The sequence below is a fragment of the Aulonocara sp. 'chitande type north' Nkhata Bay genome, linkage group LG23, assembly GCF_057382095.1.
Source record: "Aulonocara sp. 'chitande type north' Nkhata Bay isolate Kocher_YH1m ecotype deep benthic linkage group LG23, A_spYH_male_GT1.1, whole genome shotgun sequence".
NCBI classification, from domain to species: domain Eukaryota; kingdom Metazoa; phylum Chordata; class Actinopteri; order Cichliformes; family Cichlidae; genus Aulonocara; species Aulonocara sp. 'chitande type north' Nkhata Bay.
In genome coordinates this window covers 28,792,014-28,813,363 of record NC_141365.1, presented here as the reverse complement: position 1 = coordinate 28,813,363, position 21,350 = coordinate 28,792,014, and the positions used below count along the sequence as shown (strand labels likewise).

Genomic DNA, 21,350 nt, shown 5'->3' with positions numbered 1-21,350 from the left:
ATACGAGTTATTCTCGACTTATTGGCAAGCAACTCCCTTTAATTGGAAGATAATTCATTGTAATCCAAGACTCGCTGAAACTTTTAATACTGGGATTGCTGCTCATAGCCTCCTCAGGCTGAGGCGCTGGCTGGCAAAATGGTGACAGGTGGTGACAGACTACCCCGGCCCCTCACCTTGGCCTGCTCCCGCAGCTGCATGGCTGCGCTGTGCACTTGCTCATCCCCGGCCAGCTTTGCAGGCCACGGCGGGAAGCCCTTCAGCTGGCCCCAGACCAGCTCTCCCATGTTGAAGGTCCTGGACCGGTAGTGGAGCAGCTCCGACGAGGGCGAGTCTGGCTGCCGGAGGTCCTCCTCACTGCTCAGGCTCTTCGTGTCCGAAGGGCTGGGCGCCATTCCATTGAAGTGGCCGTTGTAGTGGCTGTAGTCTTTGGCTGTAGCCAGAGGGCCCTCCAGGCTCGTGGAGGAGCTGGGTGACTGGTCGTCATCCTGCCGTGGAGGGCCCAGGACTTCTCCGTAGCCCCGGGTGTTGAAGTGGGGCGTGGTGCCGTTGAGATGGGCGCAACGTTCCACCGTCTGCTCCAGACGTTCCTTGTAGTTAGCTGGTGCCCGACCGCAGTTGTTGAACCGGAAGCTATCATCGAGGTAGGCCTTATCGTGGGCCATCACCAGGCTGTGGTCGTTGGACCCATCGGTGGGGCAGGGTGGCGCAGGGGCCAGACTGGCAGGTCTCTCCATGCAGGGACTACTCCTTACTTGGGTCGAGCACTCCAGGAACTCCTCACCACCCCAGGCGTTGTTGTTGTTCTGACTGTCAAAGCCTCCCCCATGATGAGTCTCCCCGTCCCACTGCCCCCTGGGAGTCCCGCGTCCAGGAGAACGGAAGTAATCATTGGCTTCAGGGCCATCCGGAGTGCTCTTCCCTGGATCCATGTTCTTCTGACCCCGCCCAGGCCTCACCTGCCGCACTCTGGCTTGCTGGGGTATGGTCTCCCCTTCCTGGTGCCCATGCAGGACTGCGCTGACTGCCTGGGGGAGGTTGACAGGTTCCCTTATGGAGGCAGTGAAGGCACTCATGGCACTGAGGGCGTGCACTGGACTCGCCTGCGTTGTCCCGCTCACTGTCGTGGTGATGGTTACATGCACGCCTTTGCTGGCTGCGTCCACAACAGCTCTGTAGATGGCGTCCACAGATTCTGGCCCTCCGCCGGGGGCTCTGTCAGAGCTAGGCGTACCCGCTGGAAGTCCCTCACCTTGGGGCTGCTGCTCCTCCCCAAATTGTGGGTGTGGCAGCATTCCCTGCTGTGGATACAGAGAGGGGCCATTGTGATTAGAAATGTCATCTAAAACATCTGAAATACTACACAGATCAAAACATGACTCATTGCTCCACCTGGTAGTTCTGGTAGAGGCAGGCCATGGAGCCGGAGTTGGCGTTGTTGCTGTCAGCGTAGGGCGGGTTGTCGGAGAAGTGCTGCTGCCCCTGGTAGGCAGGATGAGATACCACTGCTTGCTGCATGCCCTGATGGACCTGCTGCGGGTACATCTGACCTCCACCGGCGTTGACATGTGGCTGTAGAGCGCCCATTCCACATCCAAGTGACGAGGGGTTTCCTGCAAAACAACAGGGAGAGGCCGGTGAGCTCGAACCATCAGACATGGTGTGTATTTTAATACAGACAGCACTGATACTTCACGACTAAGGAACTAAGCAATATTTTATATTTTTGGTAAAACATATGATAAAGCATGCTGAAGTGTAATTCTAGTTACATTTTTTAAAACAATCCACAATATTCACTGCATTCATCAACAAGAATGGATGGCCTACATCAAGGATGTCAAACAAAGGACCTGTGGCCCCCAGCCAGACTACCAAAGGGTCCAGTGTTTGGAGCCTTCACTGTATTTCGTAGAGGTGGGAATCACCAAATTTTTAAAATTTTTCTGTAACTGCAAATCAGTACCTGTTTTAACCAATAAGATAACACAATCGTCAAATGGCCATCTATTTCTTGTGGACATAAGGAGATTGCTTTCCTATTTTTTTTCTCATTTTTCAGTTAAGATAATATAAGTTTGTAGGATTTATTGTCATTTCACATGGTATTTACAGAAATCCACAGCTGAAACGAAATGTTGTTCCTCACCAGCCTCTACAGTGCAATAATCAATAACAAATTATTAATAAATTAATAATAATTTTGCATTCAAACGCTGCAAGAACTTTTCATTTCTTATACCTGATACCTTTTTTTGTAAGTGCTGATCTAAAACCTGAATTTAATAAGCAGACAGCCGCAGACTGGCACTCATTCCTCTTATAATTCTTTAAACTCAAATAAAAGAGCACGTGCTAAGGTGCACTGTAGTGCAGTGTTGACTGTCTCTAATTTGCAGATAGCGCAACATGCTGCTTGAAAATCATCAGGTGACTGCATGCTGCTCTCACCTTTACTTGCTCTCGCTGTGTGTCCACCTCCTCACACATGCACACAAACTCACTTGCAGAGGGGAGCTGATAAGTGAAATCCTACTGACGTCAGTGTCAACACATTTCGTTACCGTAAAAGTGCAACAAAAGCTTTTCCAATGAGCACCGGACAAGTGACAACATCACAGCTGTCAGAGTTTTTCAGCAATACCGTCTCACCTGACCACACAGAAAAGCGGACCCTCTGCTACACCTGAGCACTCTAGGAAGCCAACCCACCTTATACTGAATCCAGCTCTGAGTCGGGATTGGACTAGATGAGTACATTCCTACTTTAGAACCCATCCATCCATTTTCTTAAACGCTTATACAGCTTTTATACAGCAGGGAGCTGGAAACTATCCTGGCCAACACAGGGAACAAACATTCACACCCTTGGGCAATTTAGGTTCACCTGCTAATCCTAGTTTTCAGGTAAGATGCCAACTTGCCTGCAAACACTCGCCAACTACTCACTGAGTGGTGAGATCACAAACAGGAAACAGAGAATATTAAATAAAAGGTATATCTAGGGCTAAAATTGGTGAAAGCAACTCAGCTAGCAAACAAAGATAATTTGCCATTAGTGCTCCCAATTAGTGGACCAGTCTGCCCAATCAAACCAGAATACAAACTTCTCATTTAAATGGCATCATATTATGTTATTTTATCAAAAGGCTTAAAGTAGTGTGTTTTAAATCCTGTCTAATATTTTGTTATTCTGCCTTATCTTCAGTTGTATTTCTGGAACGTCACCATAATACTTTAACTTCATTCAATGACGCACTCTGTAACTCTGTTAACAACAGAGCCGTATAAATAAAATCATAAATATAATTAAAAATCTCAGCAGCTGTAGCATGTTTTTTTTTAAATCTCTTGTGCCCTTGTGTTCATCTGTGTAATAAACCTCTCAGTTCGGTGGATTTTAAACCTAGAAAATGAGTTGCTTAGAAAGTGTCCCCCGACCGTGGCTTCTACAATCAAAGAAACAAAGTTCCACATTAGCAATCTGTTGCTCCCAAAGCTAACAGATGGACCCGCTGCCAGATGCACGGTACAGCCAGACTTGTTAGCGAAGCATCCAAGGACAGAACATGAGGAAAATACACGGAGGCCACAGATGTATCAATGAATGAAGAGAAAGCCCAGCAGCAATGTTATGTAGACAAAGCCGGAGCGCATACAGGATCTCAGCAGCCTGACGTGTGTGTGTGTGTGTGTGTGTGTGTGTGTGTGTGTGAGTGAGAGCAGCGACTGGAGCAGCTGGTGCGATGCGACGTAGCTGAAGGGCAGCTGTGTGTTCTCCATTTTTTTCCTCCTCTTTTCTTTCTTCCCCTCTCTCTCACTCTCTCTTTAATGCTGAGAGCCACGACTCGGCCATCCCCCCTCTTCCTCCCCACGTCCTCTCCGCTACTGCTATGATATAGTGACGGCTGTTGCTGGGGGAGGTTGCCTTGGCAACAGAGTGATGATTGGTGGTGCTGTCCGCTGCCAGGAAGCTTGTTTGGAGGTGGTGCTGGTGGTAGGGGAGTTGTGGTGGATGGGTGGGGGTGGGGGTGGGGGGTGTACGAGGGTCGGGTGGTGTGATTTTAGCCTGCTGGGGGATGGGGGCGGTGGTCAGCTGGGTTGAAGGGGGGGGGGGGGGGGGGGGGGGACCGGGAGGGGTTTACAATGAACTTTGGAGTATTTGTTGATGGCAGGAGAAAGGGGGGGGGGGTGTTCAAAGCTTGCACGCTGTATAGAAACAGATGGTCAGAGGCTAAAGCTAAGACGCCAATGACTAGGCCACTTTCAAAGCGTTTCAGGGCTCTTCAGACAGTAACATCCACCATTCAGTGACAAAAACACTATTTAGCCTGCTCCCACCCACCAACATTTACTGAATATTTCCCCTAAATGTCCAAATGGTAACGCTGCCAACAGGAGAACTCCAAGGCCAAAATTCATAAATGAGACTTTAGCTGAAAGCTAAAAGTGTATTTGTTCAGCATGTGGTCAAAACATAACTTCATCTACAGTGCTGTAAAAACTGTAAAAATGCCCCAATCCTTATTCATTTCTTACTGTGCAAATTTAAGATAATCAAACTATTTTTAGTATTAGACAAAAATACAGAAAAGCAAATTTTATATGATGATTTCATTTATTAAGGGAGAAATGCTACCCAAACCTACGTGGCCCTAAGGGAAAAGGTAATTGACCCTTTTGTTCTATCATGAATTAACCTTATTAACTCGTTCTTTTCCAAGTTCAGTTTTCCTAGCCAACACAATGTAAAGAAGTAGCCGAGAAACAAAGTAATTGACATCCAGTGAATTACGGTGAGAGCCGTTACCCACAAAATGGAGAAAACTTGGAAGAGTGGCGAGCCTTCCCAGGAGTGGCCAACCTACCGAAAGTACTCCAAGAGTGCATCGAAGACTCATCCAGGGGTGAATCATGAACTCTGCCCATAGGCCTGCAGTTCTTTATATGTTCTTTTCAGTTCTTTTGTGACCTCCTTTGCTACAGCCACATGTACATGGGTATTTTTTGTAAACATAGCCTGTTTCATGCATACTGACAATGGAGCTTTTGTAAAACTCCTGACAGGGTGAAGATTTCAGAAAACTGCATTTCTGCATTTACATGTGGACAAAGGAGTGCGTTTTTTATGTCCCTTTATGATAAAAGGCTGTGCGCTGTGGCTTTTAATCAGCCATCATTTCTTCACGGTTACTGTTATATCACTACCTGATGATTTGGCACACTTTTCACAGCTTTTGAGATATTTTTCAAAACACACTCTGAGAAATCCCTATTTAAAAAAAAAACAACCCATATACATATGGACATAGCCAAGGAGGTCACAAAAAACCCATAACAACATCCAAAGAACTGCAGGCCTCACTTGCCACAGTTAGGGTCAGAGTTCATGAGTCAAGTCAACAAGAAAGACACTGGGCAAAAATGGCATCCATGGGAGAGTTCACCAAAAAAGATCATAAAGGCTCATCTCACATTTGCCAAAAAACATCTGGATGATCCCCAAGATTTTGGGGAAAGTATTCTGTGGACTGACAAGACAAAAGCTGACATTTTTGGAAGGTTTGCATCTGACATAAAACTACCACAGTATTTCATAAAAAGAATATCACACCAACAGTCAAACATGGTGGCATAACCTGGAAGTCCCGAGGACGGATCGTGGGACCTGTGCGTGGGGCTGCACGGCGTCAACGCGTTAACAAGCTAACCGCACTAACGCATTGACGCCATGCAGCCCCACGCACGGGGCGATCTGCTGTAACTCGTTAACGGAGATTAGCCGTGTTAATTCAGTTACGGCGTTAATGTCATTTTAACGAGATTAACGATACCAGCACTAAAATAGTAATCTCCAAATGTTTTCTTTTTACTGACCACCTCCTCTTTGATAGCTGCCGTGTCCATCTTGTTGTTGCCTGCAGGTGAAGCGATGGGGGAGGGGAGTTGTGTTAGTGAAGGAGAGAGGTGAGGCAGATTAACGTTGCGTAGAACGATAAACAATATTGTTACATCTCATTTAAAAATATATCGATATATTTAAAAAGTCGATATATTGCCCAGTCCTATAATAATGTCTGACCATCAGTTATTGTCCTGAAGCTAAAGCGAACTTGGGCTGTGCAGCAGAACAATGATCCAAACCACACCAGCTAGTCCACCTCTAAATGGCAAAAAAACCAACAACAACAACAACAACCCACAAATGGTTCTGGAGTGGCCTAGTCAAAGCCTGGACTTAAAGGCTGTTCGTGTTTCAAAACCACCCAAAGTGGCTAAATTAAAACAATTCTGCAAAGACAACTGCCAGTTATAGCACAACCATCTCCTGTCACTCCTTCAATTCAGGGTCACAGAAAACCAGGAGCCTATATTTAACTACCACAGTGCAAGAGGCAGGGGACAACATGGACAAGTCGCCAGTCTGTTACAGGGCTAAGGACTAAGTGTAAAAAAAAATGCAATAACTAAGAAATTGGGAAATTTTCATAGCACTGTAAGTATGCTCAACTATCATTCAAAAAATGTTTATAATAGTCTAATATGAGTTGCATAACGCTTAATTTCATGTTGTTTAACCCTCTTCTCTGACATTAAAAAACAAAATGAAGCATTCAGAAAACCTTTAACGATCACTAAAAACACTAATGCTGAACTTCTCTTGCAGTAATTATACAGCAGGCATCTACTGAGCAGAACAAGAAATTCCCTGTCAAATGTACTGATATACATTCAGCTAAAATCCAGCTAAACTCCCTGTGCTTTTTACACACACAAAAAAGAAAACGATCAACTACAACCCTGATTGGCTGGTGTGTTAAAGCCCAATAATGACTGGCCTTGCAAACTGGAAGCACTCGCTCTGCAACATGGGGCAACTTGAGGGGCTCATGTGATGACCAAGATTTTGATTAAAGGTTCACAAGCATCACAGAATATTTTTAGTTCTGATCTAGTGTGGGAAACACAGCTGTAGATGCATCGTGAGGCATTATAAAGCAGATGGCACAAAGGGCACTTGAGGCTATCTTCTGCACCCTGAGCAGGTTAACAACAGCAGACCATCCAGGAAACCAAATGAACTTATTCAGTGGAAATTAGTAGAAAAACAGTAAAACGTGGCAACATAATCTCAACTAATAGAAAACAGACGTAACAAGCAACAGGTGGAGGCAACAGGCTGCTTCTCCTCTTCTGCAGTGTTGTACTCCATATGGTGTTGAGTCATACCTGCCTACATGCTGGTTCAATTATAATGTGGAATATAGTCCTCTGTTTCCAAACAGCTTGCAGGATTGGTTTCATCTTCTGACAGTCGGAGCAAAGCTTGCATGAACTGGGAGATTTTCCTACAATTTTTCACCAAAACATCACCTTTACGCTCATTTTTCGCTGCACATTTTTATTTTTGGACTCTGTTAGAGTAGCTTTACATGAGTCACAGCTCAAAATAATCTCTATTGTTACACTGATCCTTGGTGGAGTCATTCTGTTTATCCACATAGCTAAAATGTTCCTCAGTACTGTGAAACTGAAATATTTCAACAGAAAGGTGTTTAGTGTCTGCATTAAAAGACTGCTTCAATGGAGTGCTTAAGAAAATGGAGCCACAACATATCACAACAACAGCTGTGATATGGCAATTATTACTGTAAGGTACAGACTCTACAATACTAGAGAGAACCCTAACAATTAGACAACCCCTTATGAGCAAGCATTTGGCAACAGTGGGAAGGAATAACTCCCCTTTTACCCCACCCCCCCTTTTTAAAGAAATCTGAACTCTTTTGTTTGTTGTGACACAATTACGTTCTGTGGTCCGTATGAAGGGCTTTATTAACAATAGGCAACTCCAAAATATATTCTGAACACACAAATTATTTGCACAGATTTCACGTGGCCAGTGTGTAAAGCCCTGAACTTTGTCTTAATTGGCCGCTTCTCATAAATAGAAGATCTGAAGAACTCTTGCTTAAAATATCCCCATATCATAGTTCAAACAGCCAAAATAGTTCCAGTTCAATGTCTACAAGGCAAAGAAACAGACACAAGCAGTTCACACCCTTGAATACAGGATCAGTTTCATGATAACTGAATGGAGAAACTTAAAAAAGTGAATTTTAGCCAAACTCCAAGGCTCATATCACCCCATGTAGGATACTTGTCTAGTCAAAGCAAGTTGTAGCATGTGAAAGGTCTTCTTTTTGCCCTACATTTAAATATCAGGCTCATCTTGTATCTGTGATTCCTCCAGTATGAATCTAATTCTCAGGGCAGGATATAGAAATAATCATGCTGAAACTAAGTGGAAAATTAATTTTGCTGTAGTTTAACAAAGCCTCAGTGTTTCCATGTGAATATCCTGTATGCAGGAAAGAATAATTAAAATGAGCCACATTTCAACCTAGTATAGTATATCCTTCCTAGTACGCATCCTTTCCTAATGTGAAAGTAAAAATTTACATTAAATATACTAAAAAAATAACTGAACAAAAAATCCATCAGATTCTGAGGAGGTCAGATTGGATGACTTGTCATTCTTTTTTAAAATTCTTATTTTAAGTACTTAAAAGAAGAATTAAACAGTACTTTTGACTCTGAAGACTTGAAACCAAACCTCAGGCTATAATTAATCTCATTTAAACATATGCTTCTCCTCCCATCCCTATCTCATGGCCTACAGAAGACCGCCTGAATTTCAATGAGTTGACTTTGGGAAGGGGGAAAAAAAAAAATAAGACCAACAGGGCACCTGGTGATAAGAACAGGTGGCCTGCAGCAGCCCTTGGTGATATTGCCATTATAAACCATACGAGGACACATGGACACACAATGAATACATAAACTCGAAGTCCAGTCCCCTCAGCAGGCAGGAAAGAGGAGGGGGAAATAAAAAAAATTAAAAATACAAGATGTAGGTTCTTTCAGCAGTTTCAAAAACATACAATCACTCATACACACACAAATAAACAGATGCACATACACACACTGTAATACACAAGCAGCAACAGACACACACACAGGCCTAAACCCTCATCAAAGGCTTCACTCTGGTCTCCATTCAGGGTCTATCGTTACTATAGCGACCGGCTTGCTGGGAGAAGCTCTTTAGAGCGCCCTATCTGGGTTGCTTCCCTTAAAGCGTGATGCAGATCCCATTTCCATCTCCTTACACCATTGACTGATGCTAGCATACAAATAAAACAAAGGGAAACACTGGCTGACTGACAATTAGCCCGGCCTTCCAAAGGATGAGGGGGCTCCCGCTCATTAGCTCGGAGATACTGGAGGAACCTGACGGTCTAAGCTCAGGGCCTATCACCTAAATCCCTCGGTTTTAGCTCGCTCATAACCATAGAAACCACATCTTAATCGAGATTATCGCAGGGAGGGGAGTAAGGGATGTAAACCGAGGTTATTCTGTTTCTATCTGTGTTATTAGGCACATTTTTCCTTAAATAGATCGCTTGGAAAACGGTTCTCCCAAATCTTGGCAATTTCACCAACATACATCTAAAATTTTAAGCATTTCACCATTATTTTTCTCCAAAAACACAGCCGGTAATCTCACATTCCTGTGACCTTCATAGCACACACCTGAGCTCTAAGTTTACAATTACTCAAGAAGGTCCTTCTTGAGTAATCATGCTTCCACAAAACTCTTTCTTATTTTATTTCATTTTTTTTATATGCGGTTGCAAAGCTATTTACAGAGCCACCAGGCAATTCGGCACAAAGCACAGTGTCAGAAAAATGATGGTGATTCTGCCTTTCTCCCTCCGAGAAATGCCCAAACTGTGTAAAGGCAGAACAACAACCCGTAAACTGCATATCCCTGGACAAGAGGTTCACGCTCCTGCATGTACACAAGCAGCCATGCTAGCATCTGTTCCTCTAACATCGAAAACAGTGGACAATCTACAAAAACTTCATAAATAAGTGGTTACTTACGTGTACCGACAGTCCTGGGTGGTTACTCATTGTGTCTTTAAAAACAAGAACTGCTAAACATGAAAGCAGAAAAACTGCAAAAATACAAGTACACAGCTAAAGCTAGCAGGTCCACTAGAATCACAAGACCGTGTTTGCCTTTTTTTCTTTTTTTAAATTTCCACCATTTTTATAAATCTCTCTTCGTGACTCAACCCAAAGGTACATACCGAACTCCCAGAGAATGTACTTTCCCTTTGAAATTAGCCTATAGATCCCCTTTACCTCCACTTTTGAAAGTCATGGAACTCCCAGCCCAGTCAGCAGTGCATCTTTCGAGGCTCACCCTCCTACCCCAATCCTCTTCTCCAAAAAGAATATTATTTTATCTATAGACAATGGATGGATTAAAAGTTTTAAGTTATAATGTTAAGGGTCTCTATAGCACCACTGCAGGAAACACACCTGAAAAAAACGTCCTGGGCAGAAAAAGTGTGTTTTTTCTTACCTTAATCAGGAAGAAAAATAGGTGTAGCTATACTCATCCACAGACAAGTTAATTTTACAGAAACTCTGAGGGAAGATAACATTTTATTGAACAGATTAATTGACGAATGGGAGGTATGCCTTGTCAACATATATGCTCCCAGTGAGGATGACCTAGGCTCTGTCAAACATGTATTTAAAATGAATATCAGCTATAGCTCAGGCCTGTTGCTGATGAGGGAAGATTTTCATTGTGTGATGTCTGAATCATTAGACTGGTAACCAACCTCTAGGGCTCCCTTATCACAGGTAAGTAGTAGAGGTGGGAATCACCATACATCCCACGATACGATATTATCACAATACTTAACGCATGATACGATATTATTGCAATTTTTTAAAATATTTTGCGATATTCAGATTCTGTACATAAAGGTAAACTTTATCAATATTCATTTTATCTAATATCAAAGTCTCACACTCAGTCTTTCTCTCATTTCAGTCAGTTTTATTGTTGACAAACTGAACGGTTTGTATTACAGTCTAGTCCAACTTAACTGAATGCAACCATCTGGTACAATTATAGCTATTCTGAACTATGCAATTTATGAAAACTATGCAGCCCATTCAGGAACTGAAGAATTTGAAAGTAAATTAACTCATTCACTGCCAGCCATTGGCAGTGAATGAGTTAAACCCATTGACTCATTCACTGCCATTGACGGCTATAGACGTCAATGGCAGTGAATGAGTTAAAACAAAATATAATTTTACATTAAATAAAAAAGTTTTAAACTTAATTAAAATAAAACATGTCTTAAATAAAATAAGTAAACTGTCATGTTTATTGCTGCCAAAAAAAAAGTTAAACACATTTGGACAGTGAAGGAATGTCAGGATTCTTGCTCAGAAAAAGGATCAACATGCTCTGAAGTCAGAGCGTGTTCCAGTCCACAAAAACCTTTTTTGTAACAAAATATCGATTTCTGCTGTCCCTATATCGATACATTATTAGCAAACAAAATATCACGATACTACACAGTATCGATTTCCCCCCCCACCCCTAGTAAGTAGAATACGCTTGAATATTAAGCTACAGAAGCAGGCCTGGTGGATGTCTGAAGGTCTAAGTTTCCTAAAAGAAGGAGTTTCACATTTTACCCAAGTAGGCACTGTTCCTACACTAGAACAGACTTATTTTTCACCTCACAAGTAGAGATATATAGAATTAAAAATGTTGAGATTCTCCCAATTAGGGACTGAATATACTTGATGTATCGCAAGTTTTTCTACGCACGATGGTTAAAATGGCTTTATCGTAACCATCGAGTATAAATTGCCATGGCAATATTAAGCTGTCTGCATGTAATTCACTATAAGGTTTTTTTCTCCCTCCCACATGCTGCGAACGGATAATTTAAAAAAAAAAAAAAAAAACATTGAATGGCTGATTTGAATGAGTATACCAGTGCAATTTTAGGCACTATGTGGTTTAAAATAACATTTGTTTTTTGGAGGTTATTTAACCATATCGTGATATATATTGTGTATCGTGATGTAGCCAAGAAATATCAAATTAGATTTTCCTCATATTGCCCAGCCCTAATCCCAATCACATTGTCAGACCATTCCCCACTAGTACTTCTCTGGAACACAGGCCACGATGGGAGATTAAATGCATCCCTTCTGAATGATAAAGATTTCACTTCTTTCGTAGCACCAGAGTATTCAACATACATGGCAGTAAATGACACTCTAGTAACGTCTTCCCTTATAGTTTGAGATTGCATAAAATCATACCTTGATAGAGATGGTGTTACCTAGATGGAGGTTTTGAACAATGTGACAGGTTGTAATGAATCCTGAATAAACATTAAGATTATTGATGTTCAGCATTTTCCATACCTTCCTCCTGTTTCTACCTGTCATACAGCTAGAAGTAGGTTTAATCTCATCTCACCTGTCTCGGAGACGCTCTGGGTACAGCTTCCATCACCACCTCCATGTGGAATCACCATGTTAGTCCGTCCCATGCTATGAAGCTGTGAGGGGTGGGGGCCAGGATGCGATAGTGGTGGGGGGTTAGTGTTTGGGCGCCCCAGCGCTATGCCGTCAGGTCCCACCAGTGTGCCGCCTGGCCCCATAGGCCCACAGTTACTCATGGAGGATGCCTGCATCTGAGCCATCATGTCCGGGAACTGGCCTGGACGTGGGCCCAGGTGGCCCCCAGAGGTGTCCATGTTCTGGCAGTGCTGCAGGGTTTCCCCTGGACCCCGCAGCCTCTGCTGGACAAGGAGGTTCTGCTGAGTGCCACCGGGGACCATGCCGGTATTGTCGTTGTAGTGTAGCGGTGCGACTCCTGAAGCGCCGGATGCCGGTCCGGGGTTTAGACCTGGACGATGACCACTGCCTGCCAGGTTGTGAGAACTGTGGCTGCTCATGGACTGAAGAAGCTGGGCCATGGAGGTGTTCGGGTGAAGGTTTCCGAGTCGTCCCACTTTTCGTAGCTGCTCAGTGGCACTGGGGCCCGGCATGTGGTGTCCTCCTATGCCTGGCTTGCTGAGCATGCTATACACCATGTTGTTGTCATGGTTTACGGCACCGCTCCCGGATGATTGCTTTCGTTTGCGCATGGGATCCCTCTGCTGGGCCATGAGCTTGTCTCTGAGAGCTGCCCGGCCGCTCTGGCCCTCAGGAGTGTTGAGCAGCATGGTGGAGTTTGGCGGGAGCATGGGATTTAAAGTGCTGTGTCCTTCCATGCCTCGAGGGCCACTCACGGGGCCAGGATGCCCTCCACCCCCTCCATTACCTCCGCCACCTGCCCCCATGCCTGACATACCAACACCACCAGCAGCCATGCCAGTAGTGCTGTTGCCAGCAGCGCTGAGTTTGTTTTGATTTGCTAGCTGTGCTTTGGCTGCGGCTGACAGGAGGCTGCTGGCGGGGAAGGAAGCGGCATTCTGTTGGTTGAGGATCTGGTTGAGGGGCATCCCCAGGAGTCCCGGGTGACCCTTCTGGGAAGCACTGGGCGTGGCCAGAGAAGATGACGAGGAGGAGGAAGAGGTTGGAGAGTACATGGGATTGCCGTGCTGCTGGGCGCCAATTGAATTTGCCATACCGGGCAGCAGCTGGGAGTCTTTGTACTGATGGAGTGCATCGGTTTTGTTAGTGGAGGGGCTGGAGGGCATGGCGGGCCTGGGAGACCCCATAGCTGATCGAGGGGAACGAGGAGGAACCTTTATGGTGCCACACGGGGCCTGATGTCCCGAGGGCATCGCAAAGTTACCGTGGTCAGAGGAGGTGGAGGATGAACGCGAGCGATGAGGGGAGGCCTCTATTCTCCCAAGCGCAGGCCCAGCCATGTGGACAGGTGAGGTAACGGGGGAGGGAGACATGGAGGAAGCCGGACCACCCTGCTGAGTCCTTTGAACATGGCCACCATGACCCACAGGCCCAGGCTTCACTGTGGGTAACGGTAAGTTGCTTGGCAAGGGAACAATGGCGGGAGGGGGTATGTTTACATTCATCACTGGTACCTGAGAGTGGATGTTAGGCTGGAAGTTGGAGGGTGTTGGGGCATTGGTGGGAGTCAGGCTGACTGGCTTGTTAGGGATGGGGTCCAGGATGCCTAAGGGGTCCTTTTCAGACGTTAACTGCCTTTTCTGGAGGGCACAGGATGGCGGTATGGATGGAGGGGGCGGTACAGGGTGCACAGGGGGCTGTGTTTTATGGTGAAATGTTGCACGGGGCATATCCATACCAGGGGGGAAGTTCCCCCGCGGCATGTTCATGTTAATGACAGGGCTTTTGGCAGTGGCCGTTGGGGAGAGGGGCGTGCTAGTCCTTCCTGTCATGGCACACGATGGCTGGCCCGCTGGGGAGCCGTGAAGCATCACACTAGGCGGGGAAAGAGGTGTCCTAGTGTTTCCGTGGATAGAGGCTGAGCCAGGGCTACCGCCTCCTGGAAACCCACAAGGATTGGTCCTTGTAAAGCCCTCAGGGCTGCCCAGAGTTTCTGTACTGGGAGACTGCGAGCCATCTCCATAAAGCTTAGCACCAGATGGAGGTGGGCTCAACATGCCTCCATACCCGGACCGGTAAGGGGATTTAGGGCCTGGCTCCCCGCTGCCCAGCCTCTGCAGCCTGGGGTACCCAGGGTAATGCTCTGGCTGCTGGGCTCCACCCAACTCCTGGGGTGGATACAGCCTCTGCTGCTGCTGTCCGCCTGCCATCATCACCTTGAAAGGGTTCTTACAGTCAGGGCCAACAGAGTTGGGCACGCCATCGTGGGGTTTAGTCCTTATTGCTCGTTGAGTTGTGGAAAGCACAGCAACCACAGATGATGTACCTTAAAGAGAAAAAAAAAGAAAGAAAAGGAAAGTCTGAGTTAAACCAGGACCAACAGCTTGGAGAAAACATTAGTCAGAAGAAGAAAGTAACTATTATTCACCTCCATGTGTAGTTTAACTCAAAATGTAGGACTTTAATAGGCTGGCAAGTTATTTACCAAGAGAGCCTTCTTCCTTCTTGGAAATATCGCTAGAATAAGACAATTATATACAACATATACAAGATGGCGCTGAAGTGACGGCAGCCTTTCCAAGTAGCTCTGCAACACCGCACCTTTTTCTTAACTTTAACTTTTTTTAGACTAGGCTTTAAAACTTTATTTCACCTTCCTCTAGTTACTCTACTTATACCTCTTAGATATAGTGATACAAGATGGATAATGCTCCTCCCTTAGTTATGCTGCAATCCGGTTGTTCAGTCTGACGTCACTAGCCGTGTCTGGGTCTAAACTCCGCTGCAGGTCCATATATCAAACGATCACTGTGGCATTACTGAGAGTTGAAAAACTGTCTAAAGTCTTTCATCTTTAATAAAATGATCAGCGTTCTGCTCTACCAGGTGTAACAATTGAGTTTAACATCCAGGCATCCATGAAAACGGAATTTATGACATTTAACGGAGTTAGAAGTTAACAGGAAGTTAGCTCGCTAGCATGTCCTGACTGCGGGGTTTTGGAAACAAATTAAAACGTACAGCTCTGTTATCACTTCCAGCATAAATGAAGACAGAAAACTAAACAGCAGTGATGTTTGTAGGGTTACTGAAGTTGGGCTAGCTGGTATATAATGATGTGCTACGTGACCGCTAGCGACACAGCTATGTTAGCATAATATAAACAAGCTAACTTTTTTTCCACTCGATAAAAGTTAACGTGAGTGTTCTCGGTGGTCAGGAACAAATGTAATCGCATGGCAGGATGCTGTAAAAGGACCAAACTTCAGCCAGGAGAACAACTGAGATAATCCATCCACAATACGAGGTTAGTCATTCATATACTGCTGCATGGGCTGGGCTGTAGTTACATCCTAAGGTTTTAAAAACTGAGCTTAAATAAATGATTAGCGGTAATAAAAGCCGAGGGAGGTCAACAGTGATCACTGACTGTTTTAGGAGCTTTTTGAGATCAAATAGAAGAAAATACATAACATTAAACATGTTAACAACACAAAAGCCATATTAAACGCAGACTACTTTAGACCCGGAAGTAAGATTCGTCGCGTCATCACTGAACAACCGGATAGACGTAGGCTGCCGGGGGATTCCCATGATGCATTGAGTTTTTCCTTTCCAGTCACCTTTCTCACTCACTATGTATTAACAGACCTCTCTGCATTGAATCATACTTGTTATTAACCTCTGTCTCTCTTCCACAGCATGTCTTGTATCCTGTCTTCCTTCTCTCACCCCAACCGGTCGCAGCAGATGACCGCCCCTCCCTGAGCCTGGTTCTGCCGGAGGTTTCTTCCTGTTAAAAGGGAGTTTTTCCTTCCCACTGTCGCCAAAGTGCTTGCTCATAGGGGGTCATATGATTGTTGGGTTTTTCTATGTATCTATGAAGCGCCTTGAGGCGATTTTTGTTGTGATTTGGCGCTATATAAATAAAATTGAATTGAATTGAATTGAATTAATGCACTTTTTAAAACTTCTGGAACCAGCTCCTTCATCTATTCGAGAGGGAGCTGCTGGCACTAAGAACAAAGGGACAGATCGGCATGCGACACAACATCCCGGCTGAGATAAAGAGGAGCTACAGAGGCTGCAAAGCTGGAGCGAGGAGAGCGGATCACCGGAGGCGATTCAAACCATCAATCCCGACAGTGATAATGGGCAACGTGAACTCGTTACAGAGTGTAGCTTACCGTGAGTGTAGCTTGTTTATCTTCACGGAGACGTGGCTAACCGAGCTAACGCCACAGGCTAACGTAGACCTATGCGGTTTCACATCCGTGAGAGCCGATAGGGACACGCAGGCCAGCGGAAAAAGCAGAGGTGGGGGACTCATTGTCTACGTTAACAACAGATACTGTAACCCTGGACACGTCTCCGTTAAAGTTTCGGTATGCCGCCCGGACCTGAAGCTGCTAGCTGTTAGCTTGCGGCCATATTATCTACCTCAGGAGTTCAGTCATGTGATCTGTGTGTGTGTTTACATCCCTCCGAGGGCCGACGCAGCAGCTGCCTGTGAGAAAATACACACAGTCAAAGCAAGACTTCAGACACAAAACCCCGAGGCTTTCATTATTATATCTGGAGACTTTAATCATGCCACACTGGACTCTACTCTGGCTGCTTTTCACCAGTTTGTGAATTGTCCCACAAGGAGCAACAGGACAATTGACCTACTGTATGCTAATGTGAGCAATGCATACAGAGCCACCCCCCTCCCCCCACTAGGGAAGTCAGACCACAACCTGGTTTACCTACAGCCACAATACACACACCTCGTCCAAAGGCAGCCTGTCACAACGCGCTCCATCCGGAGATGGACCCCAGAAAAGGAGGATGCTCTGAGAGACCGCTATGACACCACAGACTGGGATGTGCTTCTGAGCCCACATGGTGAGGACATAGAGGGGGCGACACACTGTCTTACAGACTACCTCAACTTTTGTGTGGACACAGTCGCCCCTGCTAAGACGGCATGGTGTTATCCTAATAATACTTCCGTGGGTAACACAGGAAGTCAAAGCTGTCCTCAACATGAAGAAGAAGGCTTTCAGGAGCAAAGTGAAGGAGGAGATGAAAGCAGCACAGCAGGAGGTGAAACGGTGCCTGAGGGAAGCAAAGGACACCTACAGGAGGAAGGTGGAGCAGAAGTTGGAGAGGAACAATATGAGGGAGGTCTGGAATGGTGTGAAAACCATCACAGGCCACAACACCAAGAAAAGCACAGTGGGGGGGACTGTGGAGAAGGCAAACGAACTCAACAACTTCTTCAACAGATTTGACCAGCCCACAACCCCCCCACCCTCACCCTCACCCTTACTACAGAGTCCTCTCCCCACTCTCCTACCTCCCTCGCTTTCCCCCCTTCCTGACACTATGACACCCCCCTCCTCCAATCCCTCTCTCAGCAGCAAGACATCTCCACCCCCCTCCTCCCAAACATCTCCCAGTGTCACAGTGGATCAGGTCAGGAGACAACTGAGGAAGCTTCGCCCCAGAAAGGCAGCAGGCCCAGACAAGGTGTGTCCTAGGATGCTAAAGGTATGTGCTGCTGAACTTGGGGAGCCGCTACAACGAGTCTTCAATCTCAGTCTGCGACTGGGGAGAGTGCCCGCCCTATGGAAGACATCCTGCATCGTCCCGGTCCCCAAAAGGAACCGGCCCAATGAGCTGAATGACTTCCGACCGGTGGCACTGACGTCACATCTTATGGAGACTCTAGAGTGGCTCTTCCTCAACCTCCTCCGACCACAGGTACAACATGCCCAGGACCCACTACAGTTTGAATACAAGGCAGATGTCGGAGTGGAGGATGCCATCCTGTACCTCCTGCATAGAGCCCACTCACACCTGCATGGGGGAAAAGGCACGGTCAGGATCCTGTTTCTTGACTTTTCCAGTGCCTTTAATACCATCCGGCCCTGTATGCTTCAGGAAAAACTGAACAGGATGGAGGTGGACCCCTGCCTGGTGGCTTGGATCTCCGACTACCTCACCGACAGACCACAGTACGTCAGGCTGAAGGACATCACGTCTGACACTGTGGTCAGCAGCACAGGAGCACCACAGGGAACTGTGCTGTCCCCTCTTCTCTTCACCCTGTACACCTCTGACTTCTGCTACAACTCTGAATTATGCCACATTCAGAAGTTTGCAGATGACACAGCCATCATAGGGTGTATCTGGGATGATCAGGAAGAGGAGTACAGAAGTCTGGTGAGGAACTTTGTCGCATGGAGTCACACAAACCACCTGCAACTCAACACCTCAAAGACTAAGGAACTGGTTGTGGACTTCGGTAGGTCCAGAGAAGGTCCACTGCCGGTTCAGATAGAGGGGGAGGAGGTGGAGGTGGTCAACAAGTACAAGTACCTCGGGCTGTGGGTGGACAATAAACTGGACTGGTCATGCAACACAGAGCACCTGTATAAAAAAGCCCAAAGCCGACTGTACTTCCTCAGGAGGCTGAGGTCTTTTAACATCTGCAGGAAGCTCCTGAGGATGTTTTACCAGTCAGTGGTTGCTGGAGTACTTTTCTATGCTGTGGTGTGCTGGGGGAGCAGCACAGCAAAGAAGGACTCATGCAGGCTGGAGAAACTGGTCAGGAAGGCTAGCTCTGTGGTCGGCATGAAGCTGGACACTGGTGACAGTGGCAGAGAAAAGGACACTAAAAAAACTGCTGGAAAATAAGGAAAAATGCTGGGCATCCTCTGCACACGGCCATTAACAACCAGAAGAGTCTGTTCAGTGACAGGTTGCTTCTCCCCAAGACAAGAACTAACAGACTTAAAAACTCCTTTGTCCCACACGCCATCAAACTGTTTAACTCCTCTCTGGAGGGGAGAGGGAGGGGAAACAGGAGGACAAAGGAGGGGGGAACAACTAAGCTGTAGTGCCTCTTCACCTCACTGTGCAATACCTTTGTGCAATACTTTTGTTAATAGTCAACGGTGCAATAGACTCCATACTTGAAATGTGCAATTCACTTGTATTTTTATTTTTACTCCTATTTATTCTATTTATCCCCTTCGTATATTTTATTTATATATGTCCTTGTATTTATATATATATATATGTGTGTGTGTGTGTGTGTATGTATATATATATATATATATATATATATATATATATATATATATAAAAATATTCTGTAACTCTGTAACTTCTGTCGGTGCTGTGCTTTTGGAAACCGAATTTCCCAGAGGAACCCACCCGAGGGATTAATAAAGTTTTATCTTATCTTATCTCTTAATTCCTAACTCAACGTGATTATGAAACACTTGTGCATTCACTTCAAATGAACCAGATTATTGTGGTGCTCGCTATGCTGGACTCCCTAATAATACAAACTGAGAATAATCTAAAAAGCTCTTAAACACACACCTTTTTAATCTTACATATAACTGACTTTCAGTAGTACAACTGTAAAGGTGGATTGACCATTAGCAGACACAAAACAGATAGGTGATTTCTTGATTATTTTCATATTACTCTATATCTATTACTTCCAAGTTTGTGTCAATAAATTTCTCTCTGCATCTCCCTCTCTCTTCTTTTTCTCTGTTTTATACATCTTAAAGTATGATTTATATATGAATAGACGGTAATTTTAAGTATTTATGATTGTCTTTATTTTCGAGTTCAAATAAAAGTGAGTGGATTTGACAGAATATCACAGAGGCAACGTGAAAGGCCTGAAAACCTCCAAATATTTCATTTGCTTATTGTGTATAAGTTCAGCTAGAATTTTGAACTTCTACAATGGATAAATTACTTACCAAACTCACTGATATTTTCCAAAACTAGGACGTAAATTACATCAACACTGTCCTCTTTCATTTGGATTTATTGGAGCTAACTTCCAAGTGTCCTGACAAATGGTTTCAGAGCTGTAACGTATACTCGTACCTCCTCCTGAACTGGTCAGTGCCAGAGGCGGGTGCGTCTCCATGCTCTTGTGCAGTGTGGCGACAGCCAGCAGCTTCCTCTTGTGAATGCAGAGTTTGGTGACATCTTCGTCTGCTTTCACATCCTCCGCTGTCCTCTGTTTGACAGCTGCCCCGGGGTCGAAGTTGAACACCTGAGGAGATAAATAAAAGTGGATAGAAGTCACTGAACTGACTTGGTCATTGTTTTGCTTGTTTACTCACAATCATCAAAGGAGCTTGCAAAGAAAAGCGTCTGGACTTCTTTAAGTTGCTTGAAGATGTTTCACCTCTCATCTGAGAAGCTTCTTCAGTTCTAAGTAGTTTAAGTTTACTCACAATCTTTTTGTTTAATTAATTTACGTTTTGCACCATGTTTCTGTGCTCTCATGCAATGGCCTTTATTGTTAGCCATTTTATTGGTTTTATTCCCCATTTTCTGTCATATATACATATACAGTGGGGCAAAAAAGTATTTAGTCAGCCACCGATTGTGCAAGTTCCCCCACTTAAAATGATGACAGAGGTCAGTAATTTGCACCAGAGGTACACTTCAACTGTGAGAGACAGAATGTGAAAAAAAATTCCATGAATTCACATGGTAGGATTTGTAAAGAATTTATTCGTAAATCAGGGTGGAAAATAAGTATTTGGCCACCTCAAACAAGGAAAATCTCTGGCTCTCACAGACCTGTAACGTCTTCTGTAAGAAGCTTTTCTGTCCCCCACTCGTTACCTGTATGAATGGCACCTGTTTGAACTCATCATCTGTATAAAAGACACCTGTCCACAGCCTCAAACAGTCAGACTCCAAACTCCGCCATGGCCAAGACCAAAGAGCTTTCGAAGGACACCAGGAAAAGTATTGTAGACCTGCACCAGACTGGGAAGAGTGAATCTACAATAGGCAAGCAGCTTGGTGTGAAAAAATCAACTGTGGGAGCAATCATCAGAAAATGGAAGACATACAAGACCACTGATAATCTCCCTCGA

At 45.1% G+C, this 21,350-nt stretch overlaps 1 protein-coding gene across 3 annotated transcripts in view; it reads right to left on the bottom strand.

Annotated features, from left to right (window-relative positions):
* mbd5 (methyl-CpG binding domain protein 5) overlaps positions 1-21,350 on the bottom strand; it is a 56,202-nt gene that overhangs the window by 6,855 nt on the left and 27,997 nt on the right. For all 3 annotated transcript variants that reach the window (XM_086284768.1, XM_086284767.1, XM_086284769.1), the window contains exons 4-7: positions 20,341-20,512; positions 12,377-14,764; positions 1,393-1,613; positions 177-1,301 (exon numbers count right to left, since the gene is read on the bottom strand). In XM_086284768.1, coding sequence (XP_086140894.1) covers positions 177-1,301; positions 1,393-1,613; positions 12,377-14,764; positions 20,341-20,512 — 3,906 coding nt within the window. The remainder of the gene's footprint in view (positions 1-176; positions 1,302-1,392; positions 1,614-12,376; positions 14,765-20,340; positions 20,513-21,350) is intronic.